General features: G+C 40.5%; 2 protein-coding genes across 2 annotated transcripts; both read right to left on the reverse strand.

Annotated features, from left to right (window-relative positions):
- Window positions 1-52: 52 nt before the first annotated feature.
- On the reverse strand, window positions 53-5,001 carry LOC111660296 (protein limb expression 1). The gene is made up of 6 exons (XM_023413506.2): window positions 4,690-5,001; window positions 3,844-4,049; window positions 2,872-3,012; window positions 2,684-2,779; window positions 1,494-1,571; window positions 53-1,417 (listed from the first exon to the last, which is right to left on the reverse strand). The coding sequence occupies exons 1-6, from the start codon at window positions 4,763-4,765 to the stop codon at window positions 953-955; spliced, it is 1,062 nt and encodes a 353-aa protein (XP_023269274.1). The 5' UTR covers window positions 4,766-5,001; the 3' UTR covers window positions 53-952.
- Window positions 5,002-6,013: 1,012 nt separating this feature from the next.
- riok2 (RIO kinase 2 (yeast)) lies at window positions 6,014-11,062 on the reverse strand. Its single transcript, XM_023413461.2, has 10 exons — window positions 10,891-11,062; window positions 9,573-9,711; window positions 9,357-9,473; window positions 8,781-8,956; window positions 8,585-8,673; window positions 8,267-8,458; window positions 8,076-8,168; window positions 7,311-7,736; window positions 6,850-6,949; window positions 6,014-6,582 (listed from the first exon to the last, which is right to left on the reverse strand). The coding sequence occupies exons 1-10, from the start codon at window positions 10,954-10,956 to the stop codon at window positions 6,421-6,423; spliced, it is 1,560 nt and encodes a 519-aa protein (XP_023269229.1). The 5' UTR covers window positions 10,957-11,062; the 3' UTR covers window positions 6,014-6,420.
- Between the last annotated feature and the right edge of the window lie 6,833 nt (window positions 11,063-17,895).

Genomic DNA, 17,895 nt, shown 5'->3' on the forward strand with positions numbered 1-17,895 from the left:
TAAAAGTGCTTTACCATCTCTAATAGTGTTCATACAGTATACAGGCAAAAAATAACAGAAAAAAATATTTATTTACAAGTATATATTACAATGATAAAGTCAATATTTCCCTTTAAAATGCATTCACTCCCTGTCCTTAACCAGACCTATGAGAATCAAATACTCTTTGCCTGTTAGGATTACATCATGAAGAACATCATAAGTGCTGACTCTATTAGATACAGCTGCAGTTGACCTGACCAGTCATCTCCTATCATCTTCTAATCTACTTGATACATACAAACCTGATTGTATTTCATACCTCGCTACTAACATTATCAAATGAATGTGTCACACTCATAACAGACTCTGTTTCATAACATCCAGCCAACATGTCACACAGTCAGTCAGTATCCATTGAGGAAAATGACATGCCAGATGACTTGGTAGACAGGGAGGAAAACAGGAAGAGTGAGGCAGGGAGAAACCCTGAGTTGCTGATAAATCATTTTAAAATTCCTGTATTCTATGTTACAGGTATCGTATGTATCATAATATACATCTCAGAGAGACAACAGAGTGGAACATTAATAAAAGGTAAGGCATTAAAGAAGAGTGCTCTTCATAGAAAAACAGATGGTCACTGCTACAGTATAACTACATTTCCTACTAGTTGATTCAAATTATTTGAAAGCTGTATTTCTTGTAGTTAAAGTTGCAAATACACTACACACAACTTTAACTCTTAGTTCTATATTCATAAAAGAGTGTTAATAAAGTGAGAGCATTATTAATACATAAATTAACACAATCTTTGTGTTAATTGACAGAACTCTTAGGATTACAAAAAACCTGAAGATCATGGCTATGCTTGACATTTTTCTCCCAAACTGATGTCACATCTGGCAGATCTTTAGCCCATTCAGAGTCAAATGAGAGCTTTTATCGTGCGTCTTCTACCTCCTGCTTCAGTCTATTCAAAGTTATTCAAAGGCACATACGTCTGCTGTGAGCATGGTGAAGGACTGCTTGAGGCCATGTGTTTGCCAGAGGTGTGACAGGCTGTTTGCTTTGTGTTTTTATGAAGGGTTGGTGAAGGACTGCAGGGTGGGGTTATCTGGACTGCTGTGCCCTTGCCGTATAACGTGTGTAAAGGAAGTTGTTCCTGCTTGTATGTGTGACTTGGCGTCTGGCTCGAGACTTCAGGTGTGTGGTGAATGTATGCTTGACTCAGAGCCAAGCTGAGGATCTCTGTCTTTTCCTTGCAGAAGCGTAGCTCTACGCCTCGACGCCGGGTCAACACCAGCTCCCTCTGTGCCACCTGCAGCTCCTCCCCGAGCCGCCCCGGTGACCTCTGCTCCCGTCCGAGCCAATCCAGAGCCATGCTGCTGCGCATGTACTCATCAAGACCTCGCTGAGAGTAATAGGCAATCACACTCTGAAAAGGAGGAAAGAAAATATTCAATCATCATGCTGTAACCAGGGGTCAGATATGTCCTTGTCAAGACCTGTACCTGTCGAGAGCACTGCCTTTCCCTCAGAGCTTTCAATGTTCCGTTCCAGTGCAACAACTGGAAAATTGTCATCATCTCCTACAGAGGGAAAAGAGAGGGTACGTGGGTGAGAAGGAGACACATAGAGAGAGTGAGAAAGTCTTGTGCAACTTCATGAGTAATGACTTGAATAACAAACCCCGACATCCAGCTCTGTGTACATATGTCTAACAAAGATAACACATTAAGTGGATAGTTCTTGAACTCACACCTAAACTGTGGATGATTGGTTTGAAAAGATATTGTAAATCTTTATGCACCAGGTAGGTTTCGCCCTGATTTATAAAACACAGCCTGGCTGAACAGCTGCCATGTGTTCAGAGCTGGTGACATGAGTGTTAAACAGACAGGGTCTATACATTAACTGAAACTGACCTAATGAGCCACAGATGGAAAATGTGACACGTAACTTTGTCTGGGGTCGAAGTCCATGCTGTACCTGCTGGGCCTGTTTACTCTGTTTCCAACTGTTCATCTGCCTTATGCTTGACTACCAAACTACCAAATTTGCCACCTCCTGCACTGACTGCATGTACAAATGATAAAAAGCACCGACGGCTGTATGCCTCATGGTTAATGCTGTGTGTGCAGGCTTTTGTATGTGTGAGATTAAATGACAGTGTCTGTGTATGTCCATGTGCGCACATATGGAGGCGTGAGTATTACTTGGAAGCTTTCCATCCTATGAGTGGTGCTTTAGCAGGAATGATAATGAACCAATTTCCCCCTTCTAATAACCCTCTGTCTGCAGACATATGCTTATTTACACAAAGGTAGAAATATTAGGTGTTTCATACCAAGACTCCCTGCCAGGGCCTGACTGAGAGTAAGATTGGGTGGGAATAAATAGACGAAAACGGAGTAGGAGGTGTAATGATAACAATGTATCGTGGAATTACCACGCAGCGGTTGTGATTTTTGTTATGTTTGGCTTGATAATTCCTAATTATGTAAAATTATAACACTTTAATTTGGTATCCAAATAGGAATACTCTATTGAAGATCCATTAGTGCAAAGAAGCACTTCACAAAGCCTGAATTATTTGGATTAAATAGATCTTTCACATGATTACCACGATCCCCACATGATTTATGAACATAGCTACAAGGAAAGCAGAGTTTGCAAAATAGGTTTTGGTTGCATGTTTCACCTGGAACTCCAACATTGTCCTTCCCATGTAGGAGTGGAGGAGCAAACTGTAAGTTCCTATACTGGTGCTTGAATCACATGCATCTTCTATAGAGACCTTTACAGAGACAGACAACAGTGCAGGTTAACAGTCATGTCACTCTTTTCAGGTGTAATCGCAATGTGTTTTTCATGCTGTCTCGCACTCACAGCACTCTCTGTGGCTGCCTGCTGCAAACTCTGAGTGATGAACTGAGGGTTAATGCGTCGACATGGCAACTCGTTCACAAGAGAGTTCATCAGAGCCACGCGAGCCGCATCCCTCCGAGCTTCTGCCTGAGTGTTGCACACCTGAGGATGAGGAGGACATGAAGAACATAAAGGGTTAAAATGTCTAGAAGAGCATAAAAATGGAAAAGATGTGAAATGTAGTCGCTTCAAACAGAAATTTCAGGGTCTGCTGATATGTGTGGCAACTCTAACATTACAATGATTTTACACTTCACTACAGCTAATCATGGGATCAGAACTTAAATCACCAATGAGATTAGAACATTAGAGGCATTCACAGATAACCAATCACATGCCTGCCCTGAGCTGGGGGCTACTGTCTGGGGCACAATGAGCCCATTGAGAAGCATCATGGGATTTAAACTGAATCAATTTAAAACAACCTTAAAAGTGTGTGTGTGACTGTATGTTTATTCCAACTGAATGTCCTCCAAGTGTTGCATGTAAGCACCTACATCTGAATGTGGTTGTTGATACAACTTGGCACAAATTAAAATGCTTTTGGTCAAAACAATAACAATTTGTAAGAAAGCTAGATTCTGTGGTCTGTATACTTTATACTGCTGCAGCAAAATCAAGAGGAAGGACTGCTTGAGGCCAGTTGCAGATCTGGAATATCATATTAAATACTTAATTTGAAGCAATAAACATTACATTGGTAATTTGCTTTTATTACATTTACAACTGGAACAGGAACATCACCTGCATCAGGTATCATAGAAATACTGACTTTTCCTCTCTGGTCATGTATGTGCGCTCACCGCATGTTGGTGATATTTTCCAACAGAATATTATAGATAACTAGTGTCTGTTCTGAGTCATTAAGCCAAGGCAGGCATGCTACATCAACTACAAACTGCACTGACACAGCACTGATGATGACAAACACACCTTATAGTTACCAAAGCAGCTTCCTCCTGGAAGGGTGACATAGCAGATGTACGGCGGACCAGGGGAAGGTGCAGACTCGTACAGCAGCAGGCTCTCTGTCTGGACGACTGCGGCCCCACCAGAACCGTCTGATTCATTGAGTGAACCATTTAACTGACTCGCCTGCTTCTGCTCCCAGAAGTTATGGAGCATGGCCACCACATTCACTGCACACACAAAAGACTGACTGCTGAAAACATTCATGAAAGAAAGTAAAGTGTTGGAGTGTAAATTCATGCATTTATCACACAGAGACTCTTGATTTCCTTCTGATACATAAAAAAATCTGATTAGTCTTCTGTTCACTTTAGAAGTGAAGTTTTTTTAGTTGGGGAAAACGTGTAAGATCATGTGTAAATGTGTAAATGTTAACCTAAATACACAAGAAAGACATCTGTATATCTGCATTCCCAGACAGTGTTTATTTGAGTAGAATCAGGAACGACAGGGAAACACCCCTTAACTTAAACAAATCAGCGTTTTTTGTCCCTTTGAGCTTTTTCTGGACGTGAAAAAGGTTTTAATGTTTCCTGAGTCCTTCACTGTGGGCCAAACTGTTCACTGCAGCGCAGTTTATGGCAGCAGGAATAACTTGACTGACATTTGTTGGAGGCAGTGTACTTCACAGGAAATGTAACAAAGTTATATATTTTCTATAAAGTTATAGAAAACAGTGAACTGCTTCCCTAATTGTGCATTATTTTAATGCATCATTGTCAGGTTAGTTGTAACAGTATGATTCTGATATTTATCTATTTCCTGCTGAAACTAACGTTGACTACTATGTGTTGTTTTTCAGTTACTCACAGTCTTTGGGGCTGGTGTCAGTCTCACTCTGCGACAGGTATGACATGATGCTCTCTTCATCTTTCACTTTACTCATCCTCAATCAGTGTTGACTTCCACAGCCGGCTTAAACAGAATCAGTCCACTTTTCTCTGCTCCCACACGCTTCACCAAAATGATCCATCAGAACGACACTCGCAACCTTAGAAACGAGTAACCACCATCATCATTGCAGCTCAGGATGGGAACACCATCAGAAATAAGCTCAAAATCTGAAAGCCCTTCCACTTTCCCTTTCTCCCCTCCTCTTCTCCTGTGCGAACATCTCACCAGGATTTCTCTTTTGAAGCAGACCACCTTTGTTACCCTCGCTGCCAATTAGCTCAGAGGGCCCCTCACTCTTTCTACACATGCACACACACACACAGAGGTGCAGAGGAGGAATGCTGAGCCCCTCCCCTCGGTTCTTGCAGCTGGCTAATCCCTGAGCAGAGCTGGATTTGTTGAAGACCTGCACAAAGTTGCCAAGTTGAACCACAGACGGCACAATGTACCATCTTCAGGGACACAAAAATTATGAACCGTTGTCTGAGTCCAGTTTATAACCAGCTGCATCTTTTACATCAGTATCCAGGATAATAGGAAACAATTCTGCCCAACATGTAGTGTCTAAGATCTGTGGGGGTGGGATACTTTTGACTTCACACACTAATTTGAGCCCACTGAGCCCAGGGTCTGAGCTCTATTCACCCTCTTCAATATGAATGGCCATTGTTCAGGTCTGAATTCACCCGCTCTCTGAAAGCCTCTTACACATAAATGAACCAAATTCTGAAAAAAGAAGTGGTTTCTCTACGCTCATCATTTACATCTCACTCTGTGTGTTGAAATATGTCAGCGAGAAAGAACGGACATGTCTTTTTCCTGCATCTTTTCATGGTGAATGTATTGATGTGTTCTGGAGCATGTATGTTCCCACATGCTTGTGTCAGACTCTTCTTTTTTGATTGGCTGCTGGGAGGGTGGAAGTAGTGAACTATTCAAACTACCATAATAGTCAGAAGACCTTTGAACAATGGGAGTTTTGCATAAATTAAAGTTCCCCCTGGATGCATTCAGTTTGCATCTTAAATCCACACCCACATTAATCACTGTCAGTAGTAGGCCGATAGCCAGACTGAGAACGAACTTGAAACTTTGATAATGGCAAGTTACTCTATATGTTTCTGTCTCTTGTAGCAATGTTGAAGTCAATATGTCATTTTATATCAATTTAAAAGAATGTTCCCGACTTGACTAAGAAACACATTTAACTGTTGAACACAGAAAAAACACACCTCAGCAGTGACATATAAATGCTTTAATAGTCAATCAAACTGCTTCATTGTATTTACATTAGACTTTAGACTAGTGTGTAAAGCATGATCGTCCATAGCAGTTCAAATAGAAAAATGTCTCACCCTCATTCTTGACAGTGAGGAGATTTTCTGAGTGGGAGCGCCAACTAGAGAAATACAAACGATCGCACTGTTTTCCCTTCAGTGTGACCAAAGTTTTATCATCCCTGTCTCTGATTTTTCCATAACAGTACAGAACAGCTGAACTGTTGAACGAGTCTTGTCGGATTTATTTCCAACCATCATGTGTTTACAACTCTTCGGGCGACGTGCGAGAGGAACCACGTGGCATGCACGTTAACCAAACGAAAAGCATGTTGACATGAATTCCGTCTGTCCACCAGTGCAGTCCCACTTATCCCCAGAAGGAGGCGCTCTCCATACTAGACTTGATGTTATTTTGGTTCTCCCTCCTGGATTTGGTCACCAAGTTGGCCTCTCCCTTCTGCAGACGTCTCCTCTGTGCTGCCTTCTGCTGTTTGGTGAGCTGCCTCCGCACCTTCTGACGGACCACCTCCTGCAGCACGCACAAGAACAACGACAGCAGGTTACAGATGCATGTACAGACTGTCTGTCTGTGCAAGGCAGACAACATTATGCAGACATCCACTTCTTTCACAAACTCCTACACCATGTGAATGCTCTTTAGCAGCACCTACAGGACATCCCAGTTTTTGCCCAAAACTGTGCACTAGGATTGCTACAGTGTGTGGTGGAATTTCCAAAAAGTCATATGTTAGCACTGAAGTGTAAACAGTTGTTTGTGTGTGTGTGTTTAACTTACTGGTGGTATGGTAGAGCAGCTCCCTATGCTGCCCATTGTGGCCTCACTGTCCGTCCTCCTCCTCCTGTGTTCTGCCGGGTGCAGAAGACTGTCTGAGTCTCTGCAGGAGAAAAAACATCGAAATAACCTCTTGCTATTATGGCACGTTTTTACAACAAAGCATAGAAGTTCACGGATTGAACATAGGTGCTAAATTTGACACAAATTATGCTACAGTGAGGTCAAAAGTCTGAAAGCATTTTCCCACTCACTTGAAACTAGTTTGGACGCCACGTATATTTTTGTAAAATTTCTGTGTCTCTGAAATTCATTAACAATTTGTCAAGCTGTCATGCTCCTAATAAAAAACTACTTGTGTAACTTGTATCAAAGCTGCAGGTGGAGTACTCAAACTTGAAACCATCATCTTATGAAAGGTGCTTTTTTTTTTTTGTATTTGGGTTGTGTTAACTTTCAATTACCTGAAGGGTTTGAACTCTTTGTTGGAGGCAGAAAGTTCTGCCAACTCTGGGCACTCATCCACTGCTTCCTTCAACTCTTCCTCTAAGTCTTTCTCTGATTCTTCATCACTTCTAGCCGCAGTTGATGTCTCAGTCTCTTTCTGTTCTTCCCTTTTCTCACTCTTTTCCTCCTCCTCATCTTGTCTGCCTGCATGTGTGTCGCTGACTTTCAGGCCCTCCAGTTCCAGCATTGCATGTTTATAATCTTCCATGTCCACATTCTCCTCTTCTCTTTCAACTTCCTCGTCGGTTGCCTCTTCGTCGCTGTCCTCTTCTTCATCACCTTCCTCTCCCTCAGGTCCAGCTGGGTGTAGCAACTCACCATCTTTCTCCAGATCTTTGGTGAAACCGCTGGCTGAGACTTCAACATCTAGGGAATACGATCGCCTGCAGGATTAAAACAGTGACAACAAAAGATCTTTAAAGAGTTGTTTTCACTTCAGAGTGAGCATTTTAAATGAACTGCAAAGAAGGAAAACTATTTCAATTTAAAATGTGATTTATACAATATACTACATAATTGACCATTAAATCCCAGCACTGCAACTGCCTCAAGAATACAAAATACAAAACACACACACGAAAAATTGAATTGAATTTTATAAAACAAAGAAGGACAGCAAATTCAATGTTCACACTAAAAAATATATACTGTATATGTCCAACACAATACACATTGTGTGTGTGCGTGTGTTAGTGTTTTCTTGCGGTTGAAAAATTAGTTACCTGATGTCTTTGAAGGTTGGAAAGAGCTCACTCTCGTAATTGTACCTTTTTGCAAAGAAATCTCTGATACATTTGACGTCTCGGTCAAAATACCTAGAAACAAATGTTGAACAAGTGAACAACATGTACACCCTCTGTTAGCTTGATCAACTTTAACCATTGATTTTCAGCTTCACGGCAGAGACACCAACCATTCAGCATTAGGATGTGATGTGGACACCATTTGAGGGAAGTCGATCATTGTTATGTGGTCCTGGTCATCCAGCATAAGGTTGAACTCGTTAAAGTCTCCATGAATCAGGCCGTGATTGGCCAGTTTGACTATGAGCTCCATGAACTCGTTGTACAGGGCTGGTGGATCCTGTAGCTCATGCACCTGACACCTGGCAGAGAGAGAGAGAGAGAGACAGAGAGAGACGATACAAACAAATTATATAAGGAACAGAGAGCACAAAGAGTGTACTGTGCAATATTTAGAAGCAAGAAGGAAGAATGGCTTGTTTACATACAGTGGATATCCATTGATGAGCTCCATCACTACAGCATGTCTGTTGTAGTCCACAGGTTTGGGAACAGGAAAGCCCCGATCATACAATGCCTGAAAAATTAGGAGATGACACAAAACTGAACATCCTATGAATCGGTTGATGACAATTTCTTTCTGTTCCACATAAGTTACATACTTTCTCTGATTTGTTACATTACCTTCATGTAGGCAAACTCCTTCATGGCAGAGAGTCGGGAGAGGTAGAGCCAGGACATGTTCTTCCTGTGTTTGTGGTAATCTCTCTTGTTCTTCAGGTTCCTGAAGGAGGTGCGACCCAATCTGTGAAGTTTCAGCGCGTACTGCTCCCCGTTCGGACTTGCCACGATATATATGTCTACAGGACGAAAACACAAAGAGAGATTTTGAATGAACATGGGCACATGAGAGATTGATCTTGGCAATGAAGCCTCGAAATCTGACAGAGAACATATTCCCATTTACATGAGCATCTCGGGAAAAATTGAAACAAATTTCTTGTTCTGTTTCATTTCTTTATGTTCACTTAAATATATTTACCTTTACACTTTATTACTTTAGGATTACAGGTAATCAAGTAAATAGGTAAAAGGGTAAAAACTGTCTTTTTATTTGAGGGACTAGACCTACTATTTATAATTTACAATAGGATTTGTATCATGTCATTAATGTCAACCAGATCACTGCAGACAAATAAAATGTGATCATGTGGATGTATAGAAAATATTCAAGTACTTTTTGAGATTTTTTGTTCTTACCTGACTCTTTACCCACTCCCATCTGGTTGCCAACTGAAAGTACCACTTCTCTGGAGCAAAAGGTCTTCAGGGCGAGGTAGTCATATCCTCCATAGTTCAACCTGTAGCCCTGCACAGCTGAAATCAACATATGCACACCACATTGAGAAAATAACACACATGCACCGTCTCTATCTGAACTTGTGAGACAAAGCTAGCATCACTGCATTTTCTTACTCTTGGCGCGTTCATAGACCACAAGTTTGTGCTTGACAAGCTCTCTGAGAATCTTATTGCAGCCGCCATGTTTGAGGCTGGCGATGGATGACAGGAGACTCACTGGGACGATCTCATGGTTCTTCATTCCCATCTCAACCTGAGGGGAAATTCCCAGGACAAAACAGAGTACAATCATTAGAGAGTTGAAATTCATTTCTGCTTGCACCAACAGTGTTACAAGTACTGTAAAGCAGAAAGATGATCTGATGTGAAATTAGCTTTTTTTTTTTCCCTCCTGAATACACTGGCCCTCAGAAGATCACTTCCTGACATGATTCCAATGTAAGTGATGGGGATATCTACTTGATTTGTCTAACACAGATGGCTGAGGCCTCATTAGTTTCAGATGAACTATGGAATACATTTTTAAGCAAAATGTGGTTTGTGGATTAGAACTGCTGCTAACTATTATTATATTCATTACTGATTAGTTTGATTAACTAATTAGTTATTTGTTTTCATGAAAAATACCAATCAGAAATTCCTGAAGCCCTCTATGTTTAATGTCTTCAAATACTTTGTTTGGTCTGACCAACAGTCCAAAGATATTCAGTTTACTATCACAGAAGACTAAATAGACCATTAAACATTCACATTTGAGAAGCTGAAACGATTTTGAAAATGTTTCTTAAAAAAACATCTCACAATGATCATTGAATATCAGTGTAGTTGCAGATACATTTTCTGTCCATTAACTGATTGAATTCTCAATCAACTATTACAGCTCTACTGTGGATTTTGTCCCCCATCTTTAACAGTGATATTGGTTTAGTAAGGAATATCTTCATGGCCAGTGTAGATTATTGCAACTTGAGGTAATAACCCTTTCAATGTGCACATGGACACATGGATTGATTTGATAAAATGTGAACCCATCCTTTAAGGTTTAAGGAAACATATCCATTCCATTATTGACTGATAGTAGATCCTAAAACTCGGAATATATCCACTACTGCTTGGCCATCATGTCCCAGTAACAAAATATATAATAATGGCTGTTGTTAGCACCATAATCATACCCAACCTGTAAACACATATGTTGATTTCACTGACAACAACTTTCTACCCACTGCAACGGTGACATACCATGACGAAACAGTTTGACAGCCCCCTAATGAGCTCTAAAGTTTGTTGATGTACAGTACCAGTCAAAAGTTTGGACACACTGGGAAAGTGTACTGTACATGTATGGTTGCCTATTTAATGACAAAGCTAGCCTAGCACAAGCTAACTCAGCTCTATGGGTAGAACTGACTTCAATTAGCACGCTACTTACCGCTGTGAGGACCCGGAAGTCTTCTCGAGATAAATATCTCAACACCACGACATTCAGCTTCCCCATATTTCCAGCGGCGCTCAATAGTTACCGTGTATAGACTGTTAATAGGAATATTTCTTCAACTAGGTTCTCCACTTTTTCAGTAAACACATGTGCAGGGCGGAAGTTCGACAAACGGAGGTTACGTCACTGCCGGGTTACGTTCGACGTCAATGCGACGTACCAGCACATGGCACCAACCTAATACATCAATGCACCAACCTCTTTATTTAGTCTATGTAGACTATTCTTTTTTACTTTTTTGGCAATTTATGATTTAAATTTTTTTTTCTCTCTCTCCATAAACTCAAGACAATGTAACTGGCACCAAGAGATATGAACACATTACTCCAGTACTTGCAAACTTACACTGGCAGCTTGTTACTTTTTGCATTGATTTTAAAATTATACTGATTACCTTGGAAGCATTAATGGCCTTGCTCCAAGTTACATAATATGTGTCACTAAGGGTAACTGGGCCTTTACTGTAAGAGCCCCAAAACTGTAGAACAGTCTACCTATTGAGATCAGACAGACTCATTAGTGTCTTTTCAAACTCTTCATAAAACATTCTTTTATCAGAAAGATTTTATGAATGTTTGATATGTTGTTGTGTTTTATTTTCCCACTGTACGAACAATTTATATTTTTTTGTAACTTACCTCAGTTTTATGATGTGTTTATTTTTCTTTTGTTTTAATTCCCCCCTTTCTTTCTGTTAAGCCCTTTGTGACTTTATAAGAAAAGTACTATGTAAATAGTGCTATGTAAATAAGTTTAATATCTTATTATCATTATTATTAGTTTAAGAGTTAAACATAGGCCAAATAAACGTGAAAACATAAATTTAAATAGAACACTTTATTGTAACACTTTACTGAAACAGTAAAACTGAACTGAAACGTAGGAAGATACCGGAGTTCCCGGAGTAAACCCAAGCTGCCAAAGTGTTGAGCAAAGAGTGGTGCAGAGAAATGAAGTCCTGCCTCACATCCAGGTAACCTTGTGCACCAGGACATAGGGTGACCTGGATTTGGGGTGGGGGGCTTCAGCTCTCTATCCTAATGACAAGGTATTTCTGGAGAAAATCCATCCTGTGGGATGTGGGTCAGACTTTCCTTCAGATGAATACCTTGTAATAGTCCTGAGATACCTTGGTGTTAAAGGATGGTTGTTTTGTTGGACTTTCTGTAGGTCAGTGAGTTTGTAGTATCATCAAATGACAGGCGAAGGATCATTAAGGTATAACCCAACTGAAATTGTCTAGAGTGTGGTCACCAGCACCCATGGCTCTGACTCCAACTGATCATCCATGGGGTTCTCGGACATCATGCAGCGTAGTACTGTTCGAAGGTGTTTGGTAAGATTTCAAACTCAATACCCTGAACATGAGCCCATATTTTCTTGAAAATACGGTCTACAATAGCTTTCGTATATAATATGCCCATATCCAATCCTGCTTTTGTTGTTGTCTGAGAAACGAGAAACTTGACAGCAGTTTTCTTTTTTTCTTGCTCTATTTGTGTGGCATCTCGCACGTCTGTTTCCACATTTGGCACATGTTGCTGATCTGTGATCTTATGCCATCCATCATGCTGACAGAACTGCAGTGTAGGACCTACTGAATAACTTTTCAACTGTTAAGTACTTGTCAACAAACTGAAATAAATGCGAATGAACTGACTGTGTCTGTGTTACAGTCTGCTGTCAATCTTTCCTGCTTTCTTGAGTACAGTAATCCTCCTACAGGAACTATTCTGTTCAAAAGTCTAAATGCCTTCAGACTTCTGTGACACCAAAGGAATCAAAGCAACAAAGCAATATGTCTATAATGAACATTAACATTAATCTTTCTTCACAATCAAAGCATCCTACCCGTTTCATATTGATAAGGTTTTATTTTGAAGAAGTTACAGGAATTTGTTTTAACACAGCTTCATTGGCAGCATTATTATTGGTCTCATAAGCTAGATATCCATATTCTGCAGTATTTGACGAACAGATCAGTTTTAAATCTTGCAGGGAGGAATTTTGAACAGAAAGAGACACAGTGATCTTCACTGGAAAGGGCTGCAGCGTCAGGTAAAACCATAGACATTACTCCTGAGGCCAAGTGCTGATACAGATGCTTGTCTACTGCAGCTTGTCAGGTCTACATGAAAAAGTGACTTCGTCGTTAGATTTACCGACTTTTCAGACCCCCTTATTGACATTATCTCAAAAGAGCACCCGTCTTTGCGTCTACTCTGTTCACTGAGGGGCAGAGAGGTGGACCCTGGGTGGAGAGGCACAATTAGTCCACACAGCAGCTGACATCTACGTGAACGAGCTGTGCATGTGCAGACTGTGCTCTGCATGAGAGAAAATAAGAAAGGTATTCTGTGGCCTCTAACTTTCTCCCTGACTGATCTTTTGATGAGTACATACAGCTGAAACCACAGCACAGCAATTGTTTTTTAATTTCTGTGTTTGATGATTTTTTCAAACAACGCCAATCATTAGCTTTTTACGATTGTGTTAAGGATTCAAAAATAAAAAAGAATGGTGTTTGTTTGCAAAGATTATCTTGCTGAATAAGTTGTGTAAGTATCATAAACTTTTGCTCGTCACAGAGCTTATTTTCTTCAATAATCCAAAAGCCAATGGAAAAATGCCATTGCCTTTTTGTCAAGGGAACCAAGGTGATGCTAACTTCCAGGTTGGCCGACAAAAATACGTTGTCCCTGCAGCATTATATTTTGATATGTCACTGTAGAAAAAAGCACAGATGTAAGCAATAACATTAAGGATGGCTGAATTTCACATGTCGCTTTGGTTTCAGGGTCCTATTGTGCAATACTGTCACACTGGCTCACTGGGACACTTAAATATGATAGAGCCATCTTTAATGTTATCAGTAGGCTAACCCCTTTGCTTTTCCTATTATTAGGTCAATATGTCGGCTGTGAGAAAGGCTCATGGATGGAAATGAGTTGTGAGTGAATAAATATGTGGGTGTGTAAATGTTTGAATATGTTCTATATTGTGAAAATATGTCACATAGTATATATTTACTGATTGGATGCTCTATTGACATCTGTGTAGTTTTACAGTGTCTTGTAATCATGATAGATCACTGTTGTGAGTCCAAGACAAGTTTCTCCACAGGGACAATAAAATATAGTGTATTGTATCGTAAAATGAGAGCAATATATCCAAAGTGATGCCACAGGAAACACACCATTGTTCCAGTGAAATCTGAAGGTCAGCTGAGGGAGAGAGAGAGAGCGGGAGGGTGAGAGAGAGAGAGAGAGAGAGAGAGAGGAGAGAGTGTGAGGGAAAGAGAGAGAGAGAGAGAGAGAGGAGAGAGTGTGAGGGAAAGAGACAGAGAGAGAGAGAGAGAGGAGAGAGTGTGAAGGAAAGAGTGGTGTTAAACAGAGATTTACAGGCAGGTTTCTGTTGCCATAGCAGCTGGATTCTGTGCATTCCATGGGCAGGTAGGATATAAACAGAGTGAGTGTGTTTACTTTCTACCCTGCTCCCAACACACACACACACACACACACACACACACACACACACACAGACAGACACAGCTTTCCACTTCCACAGGCTGTGTTGACTCAGTGGAATTCCTCCACTGGTTTATTTAACATTGTGCAGTTCAGCAAGTGCCTGTGCCCAAAGAGAGGCCAAGCACATGCACATATACATACATGTGCACAAATTATGTGGGGGTGTTTTACTGGCCTTTGTGTGATTTACCTTAGACCTAGAACTGAATTGGCTCATTTATTAGTAATTTGTTTATTTCAAAAGGTTAGAAGTTTATTCGCCAACAAATGGACGAGTGTGGAGTGAGCAAGAGTGAGAAAATGAACTCTGTGTGAGTGGCTAGGTCTCCAGAATGGCTAAACCATTCACACCCTCTGCACTGCGTCATAGATGTTTTTGCACCACTCAGTGCTCCTGCAGTCTGCTAAGTGACTATAGTGTGCAGTGTGTATTAACAGCTTCAACAGCTGTGTCCAGGATGGTAAAATATACATCATATTCATGCAGGTTATACACAAATAGTGTAAAAGAAGAAAGTGACATATTACAATACAATACAACAACACCACCACAAAGCTCACAGAGTTGAATGAGCATGTTTATAACACAGCCTAAAGAGAACATTCAAATCCTAAATTTTACTGTTTAGAACATGAAGAGCGAGTTAGTCATGAATTTTAAGTGAAGAAAAATGTTTGTGCAATTCTTAATTTAAAAGCTAGATGGCACTGTGACACAGGTAGATTACTGAAACTGCTGTCTTTTGTCTCAGAACATTGTTGTTTCTGGTTTAAGTCAAGTATTGAAACGGAATAATTTTCCTCCTGTATGTGCACCTGGTGTTTTGTTTGAACTGAAGTGTTTTTGAGCAGTAAGCTTACACAGTGTGTTTAACAGGCCTTTCATTACTGGATGAGTGACAATGTCACTCTTCATTGCTGTACAGTGTTAACTGAACCACTGGATTTGTTATTTCACCATGCTGCTCAGTCCCACATTATAAAAAATACTACAGATTTTATTCACCTGAAAGTCTTAGACCTGACTGAAAAACATTATTAGGAATGATCTCACTGACTCTCATACATGCTGATGAAACCATTTACTTTATCTTTATGATAAATATAAACAATTTGACAAACTACCCTTGGACTGTCCTGGTTTTTAAACTACAAAAATATATGAGATAAATTACAACTTTGCACTCTGCATTTATTTTAAAAAACGTTCTGATTCTTAACGAGCTACTTATTAATGAAGTTGTTGTCTTGGTTTCCTCAAGGGCTCTAATTTCTTTTTTTTTTGTTTTAACCATATACATCTTTTCCTAGTCACCTCATCTTAATTTTTCTACATGTCCTCTCTCATTCCCTGCTGAAGGCAAATGGGAGCACATGATCACACTCTAACTTGATTGGACACCAGTAATAATAGACCAACTCTGATTTTGATTAGATTATCATATCATCCTATAACTCAATTTCTCATTGGAATTCTCTTAATATTCTGCTGCTTCAATAGCACGACAACTTTTATATGATATTTTAACGGTTTTAGGGTCTTGGTCGAAGTCTGTAAAGATATGATTGATTGCACTGATAGACCAAATGTGTTTTTTACTGATAAAACTTGTGCTCTGCTCCTCTGGCTCTCAGCAGCAGCAGATTGAGAGTCTCGAGGCAGAAGTTTTTTTTTGTTAAATAGCCTATGACAGACAGGAGCAGTCGTCTGTTTCACTGTCTGGACGGTTACACACAAGCACAGAACAGAGTGACCAATGGTGTGTAAGTGGAGCTATGCCGGGAGTATGGAGGGAGAGTGTGGACCCGCCTGTGTGTGGAATTATCTGGAACGTGGCGGAACGGCCATTCCTGCATGCGCGTGCACATAAGCACACACATACACACATTCCCTAACACACAGTGAGATAGTGTCTTCTTTCCAGATGTGTGTAAGGGAACTTTTTGCTACGCTTCAACACAAAGCAGCTCTCTTTTCAGGCCTCCTACCATTTCATCTTTTTCTCTCTCATCTCTTTTTCTCTTCACGCCATTCTTGGCTGTATAGATTTTCCTTTTTTCTTTTCTTTTTTACATCTGAATAGAAAGTGTCCAAAATGTTGCGAGACTGTTTCACCTCCACCATGCGTGTGTTTATTGAGCACTCGTGCGTCCTCTGGTCTTCAGATGTGTTGTTTAAAATGTGATGACCCCATGCACTTTCTGTGTACAGAGGGCTGAATATCCTCAATGGAATCAGGATCCTTTGATTAGAAATTAATGAGCCCCTCATTAGAGTAAGATGAAAGTGAGAGCTGGATAGGTTAAAGTGATGATAGGACCTTTGCAGTACTGACTGAATTGAAGTGATCTCCACATTTGATGTACACATAGTGTATCAAAGCTATCAGCCCTTCCCCCTATTATTCCACTAACATGAAAAAAAAGAAATTACCCGTGATGTTTTAATAATGTATGAGAGCTGAAATGTGGTGGTATATGTGTGTATGTATTTCACAAATATAAGGAGAATCACATACAGGTTAGGCAACTAGCCCCTGAACAGCAAACCCCATTGTTAAAGTAATGCTGTTATCATATTGTTTATGTCTGTACATATTTGAACATGTGATGTATCTTTGTAAAACGATTGAGTAATATTTTCAATGGGCCAATATATTTTCAAAGCGTTGTTTGTGTTTGAGCTGTTTCTAGGTGTTCACATTTCCTTTGCTGTGTTTCTACAGAGCAAACCAGGGATCATGGTCAACTTGCCCCCATCAGCCCACAGAGGATGTCTGCTCCACAAAGAGACATGAACCATTTTGAAGGTAATACACACACACACACACCTAAGCACACACTTGGGCCGTTAAATTGCTTTCTTGTTGGCGTTAAGCTTCAGGGAGAGAATGCCAAATTGAGGCAGGAATTGGAGAAGCTTAGGTAAGTCTCCAGCAACAAGCGTGGGCTTTGTTCCTAGGGTATCATTGCTGTGCCTTTAGCCAGCTGCTGTGTGTTTGGAAACATCAAATTTGATTAGATTAGTGCAGAAGAGAAGAGATCTACTTACTCTGCCTGTTCAGCTGTAAGTCTCCTGAACAATAATCTGTTCTCAGGTGCTGGTACAAGCAGCTAGTAAATGAGGGGCCTGAGGAGAAATATGAGGAGGGGAGGCATAACCTGCTCCAAACCCAGGTGACACCGCTCAAGCTACAGGTACATACACAGACACACAGACACACAGACACACACACACACACACACACACACACGCGCGCACATGTGGAAGGCTGTTTACTTCTTTAAGACTTGTATGTCTTAGGTCTGTCTCTCTAAACCTTCAGCTCTGATATGTTTGACAGTTTGGATGTGGCCAAAAGATAAAGGAGTATTTAGTACATCCTAAATACTCATTTATCTGTGTGTG

Source organism: Seriola lalandi, unplaced genomic scaffold (assembly GCF_002814215.2).
Source record: "Seriola lalandi dorsalis isolate HSWRI2012SDOR001 ecotype SW California unplaced genomic scaffold, Sedor1 jcf7180002054517, whole genome shotgun sequence".
Classification (NCBI taxonomy): domain Eukaryota; kingdom Metazoa; phylum Chordata; class Actinopteri; order Carangiformes; family Carangidae; genus Seriola; species Seriola lalandi.